General features: G+C 48.7%; 4 protein-coding genes across 4 annotated transcripts; 2 read left to right on the plus strand and 2 right to left on the minus strand.

Moving 5' to 3' along the window:
- Positions 1-345: 345 nt before the first annotated feature.
- Positions 346-1426, minus strand: FTJAE_10267 (peptidase S15; the record flags this gene model as incomplete). Its single annotated transcript, XM_037343092.1, has 5 exons — positions 346-725; positions 774-895; positions 949-1088; positions 1149-1271; positions 1322-1426. The coding sequence occupies 5 exons, from the start codon at positions 1424-1426 to the stop codon at positions 346-348; spliced, it is 870 nt and encodes a 289-aa protein (XP_037202725.1).
- A 232-nt stretch (positions 1427-1658) lies between these two features.
- On the minus strand, positions 1659-3535 carry FTJAE_10268 (alcohol dehydrogenase like domain protein; the record flags this gene model as incomplete). The annotated part of the gene is made up of 3 exons (XM_037343093.1): positions 1659-1771; positions 2334-2833; positions 2910-3535. 3 exons carry the CDS (start codon positions 3533-3535, stop codon positions 1659-1661), a joined length of 1239 nt encoding a protein of 412 aa, XP_037202726.1.
- A 529-nt stretch (positions 3536-4064) lies between these two features.
- On the plus strand, positions 4065-11659 carry FTJAE_10269 (polyketide synthase; the record flags this gene model as incomplete). The annotated part of the gene is made up of 5 exons (XM_037343094.1): positions 4065-4265; positions 4313-4789; positions 4842-5022; positions 5073-5210; positions 5271-11659. 5 exons carry the CDS (start codon positions 4065-4067, stop codon positions 11657-11659), a joined length of 7386 nt encoding a protein of 2461 aa, XP_037202727.1.
- Positions 11660-12252: 593 nt separating this feature from the next.
- Positions 12253-13863, plus strand: FTJAE_10270 (uncharacterized protein; the record flags this gene model as incomplete). The annotated part of the gene is made up of 1 exon (XM_037343096.1): positions 12253-13863. The coding sequence occupies one exon, from the start codon at positions 12253-12255 to the stop codon at positions 13861-13863; it is 1611 nt and encodes a 536-aa protein (XP_037202728.1).
- Positions 13864-13877: the final 14 nt, after the last annotated feature.

The following is a 13877-nucleotide window of genomic DNA, read 5'->3' on the forward strand; positions in this document are numbered from 1 at the left end:
AATTTTTATAAATGAAGGAGGCGACTACAGGTCTAGATTAGAATGTAGGAAGACAAAAGCTTAAATACGAAGACTAAAGAAGATCTCTTGGTACGAAGCTAATTGTGAATTCTTGATGTGGTGGCTTGATATGTTTCATTGAGACGTCATTAGCTTCAACTATCAGTCAATGAATCGTGACTACAGTAAGGTAGAGTGAAAGGAATCATGACACATTTAAGCTATCTTCTGGTTCAACAGTCTATATTAAATATAGCTAATTGACTGATATGAGTTCTAGATATAAACACAATCTCTCATTAACTGTAGCAACATCTAACAAGAGAAAGAAACAATGTCACAGTTCTAGAAGTTCAAGGCTCCCTTCAAGAACTCCAACTGCTTCTCCATGACAGAGTCAACATCGCCAAAAGCCCAATCCAAATGCCCCTTGCCGGGAAGCAAATGAAATGTCTTTGGCTCGCCCATCTTTTCAAACGCGGCAATTTGCTCCTCAGCGGGACATTCAACATCATTCTCAGGAGTCACCATCATTGCAGGCGTGGGGCTGACATAGGGAATCAGCGTCATGATGTCCCACGAGAACGCATTGTAGAAAGTCTGCACTGTGACGCGGTTCTCAACAGGGATCTTCAGACGGGTCATCATGGGCCAAAAGTCCTCGCCCATTGACGGGCCGAGCGGAACAGTGCCATCTTCGTTGACGTAGGGCAGATAGATTGGCTCTAGAGATTAGAGTTAGATAAGTTACCACATAAAGAGGAGCCCAATACCTTCTCCAGCCATTTGAGCCTCGCGATCTTGCATGGCGAGCTCAAGAATAGCTCTTCGTCGCTCAGCAAACCCATGGAGGTCAATGACTGGTGCGACCGCAACAACAGCATGGACACGAGGACTAAAGTCTTTATCAGCACTGCTGAAGCCATAGATCGTTATCACGGTACTAACTCGAGTGCTGTAGCAGCGAGACACATATTTCCATCAAAACAGAGGCCCCAAAGGGCAATCTTCTGAGGGTCAACCAGTTCGTGTTTGGAAAGGTACGTGACGGCATCATGAAAATCCTCAACTCGTTTACGAGCACTTGTCTGTAATTAAAGCGGTTAGTTACCAAGTACAAGTTCAATGAGGATTCAAGATTTGGTCACCTCTTGTCTCGGTAGGCCCTCACTTAAGCCATAAGTCCTCGTATCGAAAATGAGGGCCGTGATGCCACGGTTCTGATACCACTGCGCAATATCAGGCACAAAGGCCTCTCTGGGCATGTTAAACTGCAAAGGTCTTAGCAAACAGTTTTCGTCGGTCAAGCGGTGTTACCTACTCCAGGAGAAACAATAATGCCTGGTCCATATTGGGCGGCTGGGTATAGCCAGCCACTCAGGGTGAGGCCATCGAGTGTCTTAAAGGTGACGTCAAGGCGAGACATGCTGTTGGTTTATGACTGTAATGTGTATGAATTCGGCTGCGGTTATGTTGAAACTTGGACTGTGAGCTTACATATACTGCAATGTTGTTTCTAAAAGGCCCTATATTTTGTCTCGTCTCGAGTCCTTAATAATAATATTCTTAATTCTATTGCTGCGCTGCCAGTACTATGGTGCACCTCGCATCGAGATGCTGTTTCGTGTCGCATTGACTCATGTAAGACGGAAGCGGAATCAGTCAGCACGGAGAAGAGTATCCCGATCAGCGGGATCAGCGGGATCGGCGCTGTCGGCGCTGTCGGTGCTGTCGGAAATGTCAGATGTGGCTGCACTTGCTGCACTTGAGACTTATGGCTGAGAGCTGAAATCAGCAGAGTGGCTACACATGCAGAATATCGGGTGCCGAGTATGACTATACGGACAAAACATGGAAATCCGACTACTGCGGCCTGTAACTCCGAGATGCCGGCGCTGGACAAAGTCCAATTAACTTAGAGGTTCAAAACCGGGTTCTTCCTCTGGCTTGATTCAGTGGACGAGAAGAAGAGTGTGCCTGCAACTTCCAATAAAAGGAAAGAGTATGTTCTAATCATTAGCTACATTCTGTAGCATCAGGTCCCTATAACTCGTTGAGAATAAATCGGGATTTAACTATCTATTACTAAATAAGAGTTTTCAGAAATAAGTAAAATAAATATTTTAAAAAAGAGCTAGAGTTTAATTATGAGCTTTATAGGTTAAATTATATACAGGATTAAACTAAAGGTATTTTCTTAGTAGTAGTAAAAAGAGAGTAATAATTCAGCATAAACTTAAGTAACGAGGTCTAGCTAAGAAGCCCAAAATACACTCTTTCCATTCCCCACAGTCTTCAAGCCCCAACCGCTAAGGGAATGACAAGCTTCTTACCCCTGACAACACCGTCTCGTAGATCTTGTAGTCCAGAATCAACACTTTCCAAGCCTCCAGTACGAATTTCCAAAGGATGGTTACGAATCTTGCCCTCAGCTAGCCATTGCTCCGCTAATCTGAAGAAGTGGCTGGCAAATTCCCGATGTTCAGGGGCACTAGGCCGTCCATAAACACCATCGAGCTTGCAGGGCTCCCCGAGGAGGGTGTTGGCCATGACCCAGTCAGCACGGACATCACGTCGCGTGTACTTGACTGTGTTGGCTGTGGCATCAAGCGCAATGTAGGTACCACCTTGAGAGCCAATTGCCTCATAGCACATGGTCATCGTGGCGACATTAGTGACACAGTCAACCACGTATGCGAGCGAATTGTCTGTATGGAGACGAATATCGGCACCGCAAGTTGGAGAGTTGTAATCGAAGCAAGCAGAAGCTCCGAAAGACTCGCAGAGGGAGTTATTGGCTGGCGAGCATGTTACAATGGGGTTATATCCGGCCCTAGATGGGGGATACATAAGTGTTAGTATTCTGTCTTTTGTATTCGCACTGTTTGAAGTAATGGAGGGTGACTGACAATTTGAGAAGCTGCGTGGCCATTGTACCCGAGGCTGAGGCCCCTCCAGCCACGAGGACTGTGATAGGATCCTTGGATTCCTCGGCGCTTTTACCATGACCATTCGTGCTACCATTCGTATGGCCATTTGTGTGACCATTCGCGGATCCGTTACTTCGGCCATTTCCGTTCATGTCGTCCAGAGAGTGTCCGTGTTCCAACGGAAGATTGAGTCCAGGCTGCTGAAACAGAGCCAGGCCGGAGATTCCAATGCCCAGACCAAGAGAACAGGCCTCATTGTATGACATGCCTTTTGGAATATGGCAACTCAGATCCTCGAAAGCCAATGCGTACTCAGCAAAACCGCCGCGTGTATGCATACTGAGCACTGAGTCACCTGGTTGGAATCGTGTGACTCCTGGGCCAGCAGCGACTACAACCCCAGCAAAGTCGCAGCCTCCAACATAGGGTTCAGGAGAGATGATACCGTATTCGATGACCTTGGTATCGTAAGGATTAAGCGCAACGGCCTCAACGCGAACTAGCATCATGCCTGGCTTTGGGCTGGGCTGCGGCATCTCGCTGCTTAGGCAATAGCCTCCTGATGCGTTGCTAACCATGGCTTTCATTGTTGATGCGGATGACATACTGAAAGATGGCGAGGAGAATCGGATGCTATAGGATGATAGATGGTGGAGTGGTATGGCTAGCAACCTGACTTGAATTCACAGATAATAGATTGGGTGACGATATCAATCAACAGACAAGCCTTCACCATCATCTACGAGTTGGTCGGGCTTATCTGTAGGATCATATCCTCAGACTTTCCGTAGCACATTCCGTCTGTAAGATATTAGTCATACCGAAATCTGTGCACCGGAGGACAGATGAGGCGCAGCAAACTCCGTGTTCCGACCGTGATTGTCGGAGTAAGCAGCCACTCGCAGGGTCGCAGTCGGTCTTACGGGCCGGTTTTTGTCATAAGGCTCGTATCTGGATTTTCCGACGTTTAGTTTCAGCGATTGAAAGAGAAACTAGTTGTTGAGGAAATTGTAAAGATGCGGTGAAACCCAAGATGCTCAGTATTGAACGCACGCATTAGAGATCACTCCATTGCCATTCAACCCGAAAATCACATACAACTTTTACGATTCACTGAAACATTTGTACTTCAAGATGGGTAGCATAACTCAGCAACCAAAGTACACCAACGAGCCAATTGCTATTGTTGGTAGCAGCTGTCGCTTCCCAGGCGATGCGACCTCCCCATCAAAGCTTTGGGACCTCCTCAAGAACCCTAGAGATGTTGTCTCCGAGATTCCTTCCACCCGGTTCAACACAACCGGGTTCTATCATCCTGATAGTCAGCATCATGGCGTAGGTACTACGGTATAGGTATTTGATACGAAGGCTAATAAACGTAGAGCTCTAATGTTCGTCATGCATACCTGTTGGACCAAGATCCAAGAGCCTTTGATAGAGAGTTCTTTGGCATCAGTCCAAAGGAAGCTCAATCCATGGATCCCCAACAGCGCATGCTGCTCGAGACAGTCTATGAGGGCATCGAGTCTGCTGGCTACTCAATGCAACAGCTGCGTGGCTCAAACACAGCCGTCTTTGTCGGTGTTATGTTCCTCGACTATCAGCTCATCTCCGCACGCGGTCTTGACAGCCTACCACAGTATCATGCTACCGGTGTTGCCATGTCTATCTTGGCAAACCGGCTATCTTACTTCTACGACTGGAAGGGACCATCTGTGGGTATTGATACAGCATGCTCATCGAGTTTGGTGGCGTTGCACTACGCCGTGCAGACTCTGAGAAGTGGTGAAGCCAAGATGGCTGTTGCAGCGGGATCGAACCTGATCTTGGTCCCAGATCTGTTTGTGTCAGAGTCAAGTGTTAGTAAACCTCTCCTATAAGTTCCAGCAACCGTGCTAACGCCCGACGTAGCTCAACATGCTATCTCCCAATGGACGCTCCTATATGTGGGATAAGGACGCTGATGGCTACACCCGTGGAGAAGGAACATCCGCTGTCATTCTCAAGACACTGAGCCAGGCCATTGCTGACGGCGATCACATTGAATGCATCATTCGAGAGACTGGCGTCAACCAAGACGGCCAAACTCCGGGTACGCAATCCCGTATCGTGTGATAGAACCGACTAACTTTTATCACATAGGTATAACCATGCCGAGCCCAACGGCGCAAGCAGAGCTCATCAGGGCCACATATGCCAAGGCAGGTCTTGATCTGAGACTCGAATCCGATCGACCACAGTACTTTGAAGCCCATGGGACTGGAACCCAGGCTGGTGACCGTAAGTCTCTTACATTCCAAGCTCACATTTACGAATACTGATTGCCATTTCTATTAACAGCAAGGGAGGCCGAAGCAATCTCGACAGTCTTCTTTCCCAAAGGTTCCATTTACGACCACAAACTCACAGTTGGCTCTGTCAAGACCCTGATAGGACATCTTGAGGGTAGCGCAGGCATCGCTGGTGTCTTGAAGACATCACAAGCTCTTCAACACGGCCAGATCCCTGCCAATCTGCACTTCAAGACCCTCAATCCCAAGATCGAGCCTTTCTATACCAACCTGCAAGTCCCGACTGAAACACAGCCATGGCCAGTTCTACCCAATAGTTGGACTCGCCGTGCTAGTGTGAACAGCTTCGGCTTTGGAGGGACAAATGCGCACGCTATTCTCGAGGCCTGGGACAGCAATGGAATGGAGTCAGGCAATCATTCGAAGAGTGAAGGTGGCCTATTTGTGCTATCTGCAAACTCAGCCCAGTCGTTGGCTTCGAGGGCGTCGCAACTCTGTCACTACTTGGAAAGCAACCCTGAGACGGACCTTGGGTCTCTGTCATTCACCCTATTCCATCGTGCCAACTTCAGCTTCCGCGCGGCCTTCTCCGCGACAACTGTGCAACAGCTCACCGAAAAGCTCAAGGCGGCTGTCCTAAACAAGACCCCTCGCACCACCAGCATCCCGGAGAAAATGCCACCACGCATCCTTGGTGTCTTCACAGGTCAGGGCGCTCAGTGGGCTACCATGGGTGTAAAACTCTATGAGTCGTCCGCAGTCTTCCGCAACGCTTTCTCACGTATGCAAGACAGTCTCGACACCCTGCCTGTCAAAGACGGACGTCCTTCATGGTCTCTCATTGAAGAACTCCGTGCTCCTCCTTCGGCTTCACGCATAGGTGAAGCAGCTGTCTCGCAGCCGATATGTACAGCTGTGCAAGTGGCCCTTGTTGACATGCTGCGTGCGGCTGGAGTACAGTTCTCAGGCGTTGTTGGCCATTCATCCGGTGAGATTTCTGCTGCTTATACAGCTGGCTACCTCAATGCGCACGACGCCATTCGCATTGCGTACTTCCGCGGAGTCCACTCGAAGAAAGCTCAAGGACCTGATGGATGTAGCGGCAAGATGATGGCAGTAGGCATGTCGATTGATCAAGCTGCTGGCTTCTGCGCGGAGTCGAGAGGAACGATCAAGATTGCTGCCAGCAATTCGGCTCGCAGTTGCACTCTTGCGGGTGACGCTTCAGCCATTGACGCCGCAAAAGAGAAGCTTGACGCTGCTGGCACATTTGCGAGAGTCTTGCAGGTCGATACAGCCTATCACTCACATCACATGCAGCCAGTCGCCCAACCATATCTCGACTCGCTGCAAAAGTGCAACATCAAGATTAACAAAAAGCCTGGAAACGATGTTGCCTGGTATTCGAGCGTGTGGGGGTCTAACGGACGCAGCCGCTCGTTTACTGGTGAGGACGCTGAGTCTCTGAAGGGCCAATACTGGGTTGACAACATGACCAACACTGTACTCTTCAGTCAAGCTGTCCGGAGAGCTGTGGATGAAAGCCATGTTTTTGACTTTGCACTTGAGGTTGGACCTCACCCTGCTCTGAAAGGCCCTGCAACTGAGACCATCAACAACATGACGGGCATTGGCATCCCATACTCCGGTGTCCTCAAGCGCGGTCAGCACGATGCGGAAGCTTTCTTTGACGCTTTGGGTCTCTTGTGGAAAACATTTGCACTTCAGAGTGGACGGTCCATCGTCGACTTTGACGGCATTGAGCGAGCCTTTGCTTCCAATGGAAAGAACAACAGGCTAAGTCTTCTCAAAGACCTACCATCTTATCCGTTCGACCATGATACTGTATACTGGAAAGAGTCTCGCCAATCCGCGATTGTCCGTACACAGAGCCAGAAGCGTCATCAGCTCCTGGGCACTGCCTCTACTTTTGGTAGCGGGAAGCAGCGTGAGGTTCACTGGAAACAGGTCCTTCGTCTTGAAGAGATTCCCTGGCTATTTGGGCACACTATTCAAGGAGAGAACTTGTTTCCCGCAACGTGCTACGTCACAATGGCCTACGAGGCAGCCGTTAGACTTGTCTCCCCATCGCAGGAGATTCAACTTGTTGAGATTTACGATATCGATGTCTTTCGTGCTCTGAGCCTCAAGCCTGACTCTCCCGGGACTGAGATTCTCTTTGCGGTACGCATTACAAGCCAATCAGACGATGCGATTACGGCAAGTTGGTCTTGTTATAGCAACCCAGTCGATTTTGAACATGGCCAAAATCTTGGAAATATGCCAGCTCAAGCCGATTCTCACGTTGAAGGCTTCTTGCGTATTGAGCTCGGTGTTTCCAGAGATGATATCCTGCCTCCCAGATCGGAACCAATTCTGCCTCTTATTCCACTTGACATCGAAGAGCTCTATGATACTCTGGCTGGTCTGGGTCACGGATATACAGAGCATTTCCAGGCACCTGAAATGCTCCGTCGTTTGCACCACGCTGTTGTTACTATGCCTCCAGGCTGGCATGAAGCGAACTCATTGACTCGTTCCGATGTCAACCCCGCGGCTTTGGATACGGGTATTCATGGGCTGTTGGCCGGTTACTCGTGCCCAGGAGACAGACGACAACGGTCAACATACCTCCCAAGTCGTATTGACAGCATTCGGATCAGCATGGCCGCTACTGATGTTGGTGAGGATGGCCCTGCACAACTGCTGGCGGATTCCTTTGTCACGCACGGCGATGCCAGCCGTATCAGCGGCGATATCAATGTATTCAACCCTGGGAATAACAAGACGCATATTCAGATTCGCGGTGTGCACTTACTGAATCTACCTGGTTCTCTCAGGTCCAGCCGAGAATCTTATCATCAAGATATCTGGGAGCGCGACGCTTTGTGTGGCATTGAACCTGATCGGAAGTCAATCATCTCAGACGACAGGGCTCAAATCAGCCAGTTGGCCATGCGTCTAGTTCTCTTCTACTGTCAGAAGGTTCTCAAACAGCTCAAGCCATTTGAGATCATGCTCATGGGAAAAGCCCGCAAGAACTTTTTGACATGGGTTAAAGAGGTACTTATTCCCAGCGTGAGGGCTGGAGACCATGAGGCCAACAAGGAATGGCTTGATGACACTGAAACAGTGTTGGAACAAGAGGTTAAGAGGCTCAATGCCGTGAACTCAGCCGACGTCGTGCTCTTGGAACGTCTTGGACGTAACCTCACATCCATTACCCGTGGTCTCACTGCAGGTATCAAAGCAGCAGAGCAAGAAAGCGCGCTCGAAAGATTTTACGCCGACAGCTTTGGCTTCCGAGAAGTCATTACTGATGCAGCTAACCTTGTTTCACAACTCTGCCATCGTTACCCGGCTATGAAGATGATTGAGGTTGGTGCTGGGTTCGGCTCAGGCTTACGAGATGCGTTGATCAGTGCTGCAGGCACGCGCCGTTTCACGTCTTACACTGTTACCAATACTCTTGAGACTTCTGATGATGACTCGAAGCTCATCTTCAAGCTTCTTGACATTGACAAGGACCCAGTTCAGCAAGGGTTCGTCGAAGCATCGTACGACTTGGTTATCGCCACAAGTTCTTACTCTACCAAAGTCAGCCAGGAAACCGTGATCAATGCGAGAAAGCTACTACGCCCGGGCGGATTCCTGGTTCTTGTTGCTTTGACCAACGACTATCTTCCTGTTCGTTTCGTTCAGTCCCTGCTCCCAAGGTCTTGGCTGGAGAAGGACAATTCCCAGCCCCAGATTCTCAAGGTCTCCGACTGCAATGATCTGCTGAAAGCGAATGGATTTTCGGGTGTTGATGTCACCTACACACAGAAATTTTGCAGTGTTCTGCTGTCACAAGCTGTTGACGATGCTGTTCTTGCTGTGCGGGATCCAATTACTGCGACGCAGAAGATCGACGCAGAAGTCTTGCTTGTTCTAGATCCATCGCCTGGTACAATTGTTGAAAACCTGGCTTCTCAGCTGAAAGGCAAGCTTGCCTCTTACACTACAGTGCGGAGGGTCTCGGGCCTTGAAAACATCAATGTCCCCCCAGAGGCCATTATTCTGAATCTTTGCGATCTCGATAGCCCAGTTTTCCATCAGATCAGCGAGTTACGCTTTAAGGGTCTGCAAGAGATAATGCGTCAAGCTAGCGTTCTTCTCTGGGTTACTCAAGGTGCTCGAAGTGGAGCAAAACCCGAGAATACGATGGTGCTTGGATGGGGACGATCTGCTCGCCTGGAACGGTCAACTATGAAGCTTCAGGTTTTGGACATCGAGCACGAGTCACAGGCTGTGGATCCCGATCTCGTCTGCAAGCTATTGCTCAATCTTTGCAGTAGCAACTCAGGTAACCAGGACATTCTCTTTACACTGGAACCAGAATTGATGTTGAGAGACGATGCAATTTACATTCCAAGAATCTGGCCAGTCGATGGCCTTAACGAGCTCGCTGATACGAGATACAAAGAAGTATATGTGGAAGCTTCTCCGACAGATCCTTTTGCAGTACACGATGAGCGTGGGACACTTGCCATCGAACGACCCTATGGACAAACTCAATCAAGGAATCTGGAAGTGCTAGCATCGTCTGTGCATGGCTTCCGTTTTCAAGGTGAAGAGAATCCAAGGCAGCTCTGTGTCTCCAGGAATGTTGCAGGCGAAGTTCTGCTTACACTCTCGGACAAGGACTCGTTTGAAATTCTTTGGAAATTCGAGAACCAAAATGGGCGTGTTGGGTACCATCACCAGCTTCAAGCCTTGATAACGTCGGCACTTGCAGAGTCTACTCTTCATAACCTTTCGGGTCACGTTTGGATTCACGGTGCCCCTACTTGGCTGAAAAAGGAGCTGGATCTTGCAGCCTCGCGACGTGATGATATCCAGTTGTTCAACACTACATCGAATCGCGAGCTAGTCAAGGAGAATACCAAGTTCCTCCATGCTTTCACTACTAAGCATGACCTTGCTCTATTAAGACCGAAAGATATTACGGCATTCATTTGCTTGGACGATTCACAACAAGGTCGTAACTTGGTCGGCTTGGTTCGCAGCAGCTGGCCCTGTCTCCGCATTGAACTACCAGTTTTGTCATTGAACAGTTTCGATGGAGTTGTCTTCAACGGACTTAGCAAAGCCATGTTTGCTGACCTGGTAGAGTGGTATATCAGCAGTGGCTCTCTTGTCTCTGAGAATTCAGTAGAAGGAGCCGTGATCCCTGTTGAGGATATCTCCAAGACGTCCCCATCATACATCTTGCCAACAAGTGTCCTTGACAGAACGACCACGGCAATCATCACGGCCAAGCTTCTTCCACCAAACCACGATGGTATCTTCTCCGGTGAGAAGACCTATCTTCTGCTCGGCCTCGCCGGTGATTTTGGTATCTCCATTGCATTGTGGATGTTTGAGAGCGGAGCTCGCCATGTTGTATTGGCATCTCGCAACCCTGTTGTTCTCCAACCAGTGGTAGATCATGTTGCTGTGACTTATGGTGCTGCTTTACGCTTCATGGCTATTGATATCTGCGACGAGGCTTCACTATCGACTGCGTGGGCCGAGATTCATGAATCGATGCCCCCTGTAGCTGGTATAATGAACGGCGCTATGCTTATGCGAGATCAACTGTTTGCAGACCAGCCGTGGTCGGACTTTTCAGCTGTCATGGGTCCCAAGGTCAGAGGAACACAGAACCTTGTGACACTACTTGACCGAGAAACCAAACCAGAGCAGCTAGACTTCGTTGTGTTCTTTTCATCTGCAGTTGCGGTCGCTGGAAATGCCGGCCAGACTGCATATGGCTCATCGAATTGGTTCATGCAAGGCACAGCTAGCAACATGCGACAACGGGGTTACCCGGGCTGTGTTGTCCACATCGGAGGTGTCAGTGGACTGGGCTATGTTCAACGACATGAGAAACGCAAGATGCTTGAAGATTCACTGTATTGGCTTATGTCCCCGGTCAGTGAGACAGATCTCCACGATATGTTGGCTGAGGTTATCGCGGGCGAACGGCATGATCTCATTACTGGTATTCGTGGTGACATCCGGACCTACACTTGGCGAGAACAACCACGATTGTGGCATTACCTCCAGGCTGAAGACGAGAGCGACGATGCTACAGCCAAAGAAGGCAGTAGTGCATCTCTCAAAGTCCAGCTTGCTTCATCTGTCGCTGATCCAGATGTTTGTCTCGAACTACTCCTTGGTGGTTTTACATCGGCATTATGTGGAATGCTGCATATGAAGCCAGAGGAGCTTGACACCAATGTCCCTGTTGCCAGCATCGGTATTGATTCACTTGTGGCTGTCAGGGTTAGAGAGTGGTTTATGCAGCAGGTTGGCGTGGAGGTCTCTGTTTTGAAGGTGATGTCGTTGAATACTCCTTTGCTTGCTTTATGTAAGGATGTTTTGGCTATATGGAGGAAGCAGGTCAAGGCTTAAGATAGCTTATCATCCAAAGCTCGGTAGTTGAGTTGAAAGACATTTATTTATTTACTACTGCCATTGGCATTGAAGATGCTCTCAAGCACGCCTGCTAATTGGCTCTTATCAAATTTTGAACAAGTGGCGGTGTAGGACCCGACTGGATGGGTCTGTTGCTGTCAGGACGCTAAACCGTCGATTCAGCTCCTCGCTTGTGTCGTTTAGTTAGGGTGGATGCCCGTTCAGAGCTGACGCTTATCGTGCGCCTTACCCAAACTACCCCTGGCGCTGCGCCCTGTGGGCTTTTATTGACTCTAACGCGCCACAGCTGAACGGGCTTACCAGTACAGGCACGCTTAAATCGCTAACTCAACAAATTTGCTCTTGGCAATGAGGCCTGCGGATTTTCATTGATTGCCTGTCACGATAGCTGAAAATTCTTTTTGTTAAATATAGCTAGGACAAAGCAATAGCTGTTTGCTGAAGAGCTGAGTAGCAGACCATGAGAGATTAACATTGAACACGTACTTAGTTAGATGTAATAATTTCAGTATTTAATCTCTCTTTACCCGCAGTGATACTGGTAAATCTGCCAGGACAGCTTCTCCAAAATGGATTCTTCATCACCATCTTCGTCCCGTAACAGCCTAGACATTGGCAATGATGCTGCGAAACTCGAAGCAGCCAATCGTTATGTCCGCTGGAATCTTTTGTTTCTCGTCATCATCTTTACCTTTCTTGTCTTCCCGATATGGATGCCCTTTACTCCTTACGTCAATCAAGTGACCAATATCTTCATCGTCATCATCATTGGTCTTTTCCAACTCATCTGGCTAATAGCCACTATTTGCGCCATTCGTCGAACAATAGCCATCAATAGCCGAAAGAAACGCAAGCTTGCAAAGGCCCAAGATGTTGAAGCATCTCACGCAATGGCCTCAAACATCCATCACATAGTTGCCATGACCCTGTACAAGGAGCCTATGAGCGTGCTGCAAACAACATTAGACTCACTCGTGGAGCAAAAGGATGCCAAAACTCGTCTCTCAGTCATAATTGGCATGGAATGCCGCACGCCTGACAAGGAATCAAAACGCGATGAGGTATACGCGAAGTATGAGAACAAGTTCCGTCGTCTGATCGTTACCTTTCATCCCTCGGGCATTCCCGGCGAAATCCCCGGCAAGTGTTCCAACATGAACTACGCTTGTCGCCAGGGCCTACAGATTCTCCGTCAAGATGTTGAGTACAACTATGAAAAGCATGAGCATATTTTTACCAACTGCGACTGTGATGCCGTCTTCGACCCTGAATACATGCTGGAGCTTGAGACCGAGTACTTGAAGCTGGATTCTGCGGATCGTCACTACTCCATCTGGCAATCCGTCATCATCTACAAACGCGACTCAATGCCCTTCTTTGTCGACATTACCGGCGTTTTGAGAACCTTTTTCTTCATGGGTGTACTGATCCCTTGGAACATCAATCCCATGTCCCACTACTCTCTCAGCGTCAAGTTACTCGAGGAGGGTGCTTTCACTCATCCAGCCTACCAGATGGAAGATATCATTGCTCTGATACGCTACACCATCATGACAAAACGAGAGATCCGCATCAGGCCTTTGAACATCATTTCCATCAACGGCCCCACCTCGGGTGCTAACTATGTTGACGAGATACGCGAGTGGGCTCTTCAGATTCGACGATGGACCATTGGCGCAGGCGAAGTCTTCCATTACTTTATCGTCAAGACCTACAGGATGCCTGGATTGTACCTTTCCATCAGCTGGGCTACTCGCTTCTTTATTTACTATGGCCTTGTCCTTTGCGCCAGCGCTATCTTCTCTGTGGTATCTCCTATCATTGTTCAGTTGGTCAACAGTCTTGCTACTGAACATGATGCACTTTTTATCAGCGACTCTCTATTCTCAACCATTTGCTTCATCTTATTAGGGACGCAATATGCCTTTTTTCTCGTTGTTACCATTCTTGTCCGCTGGTATCTCCCTGTGCCTTGCGATGGCAAGAACGATTACAATAAAGGTGCTTGGGGTGTTGCAAGAGGACTATTGTATTGGATCCTGATGCTCCCGACCATTCTGGCGTACAGCTTTGTTGAGCTTTACTCCTTCTTTGAGTTGGCCTTTAGAGGAAAGGATGTTTGTAAACATAACGCAGCAAACAAGAGCAATTTAGTTCTTGTAAAGGATAGCGGAAATTGAGCTAGAATTAATCT

This window comes from Fusarium tjaetaba, assembly GCF_013396195.1.
Source record: "Fusarium tjaetaba strain NRRL 66243 chromosome Unknown NRRL66243_c0000238, whole genome shotgun sequence".
NCBI lineage: Eukaryota > Fungi > Ascomycota > Sordariomycetes > Hypocreales > Nectriaceae > Fusarium > Fusarium tjaetaba.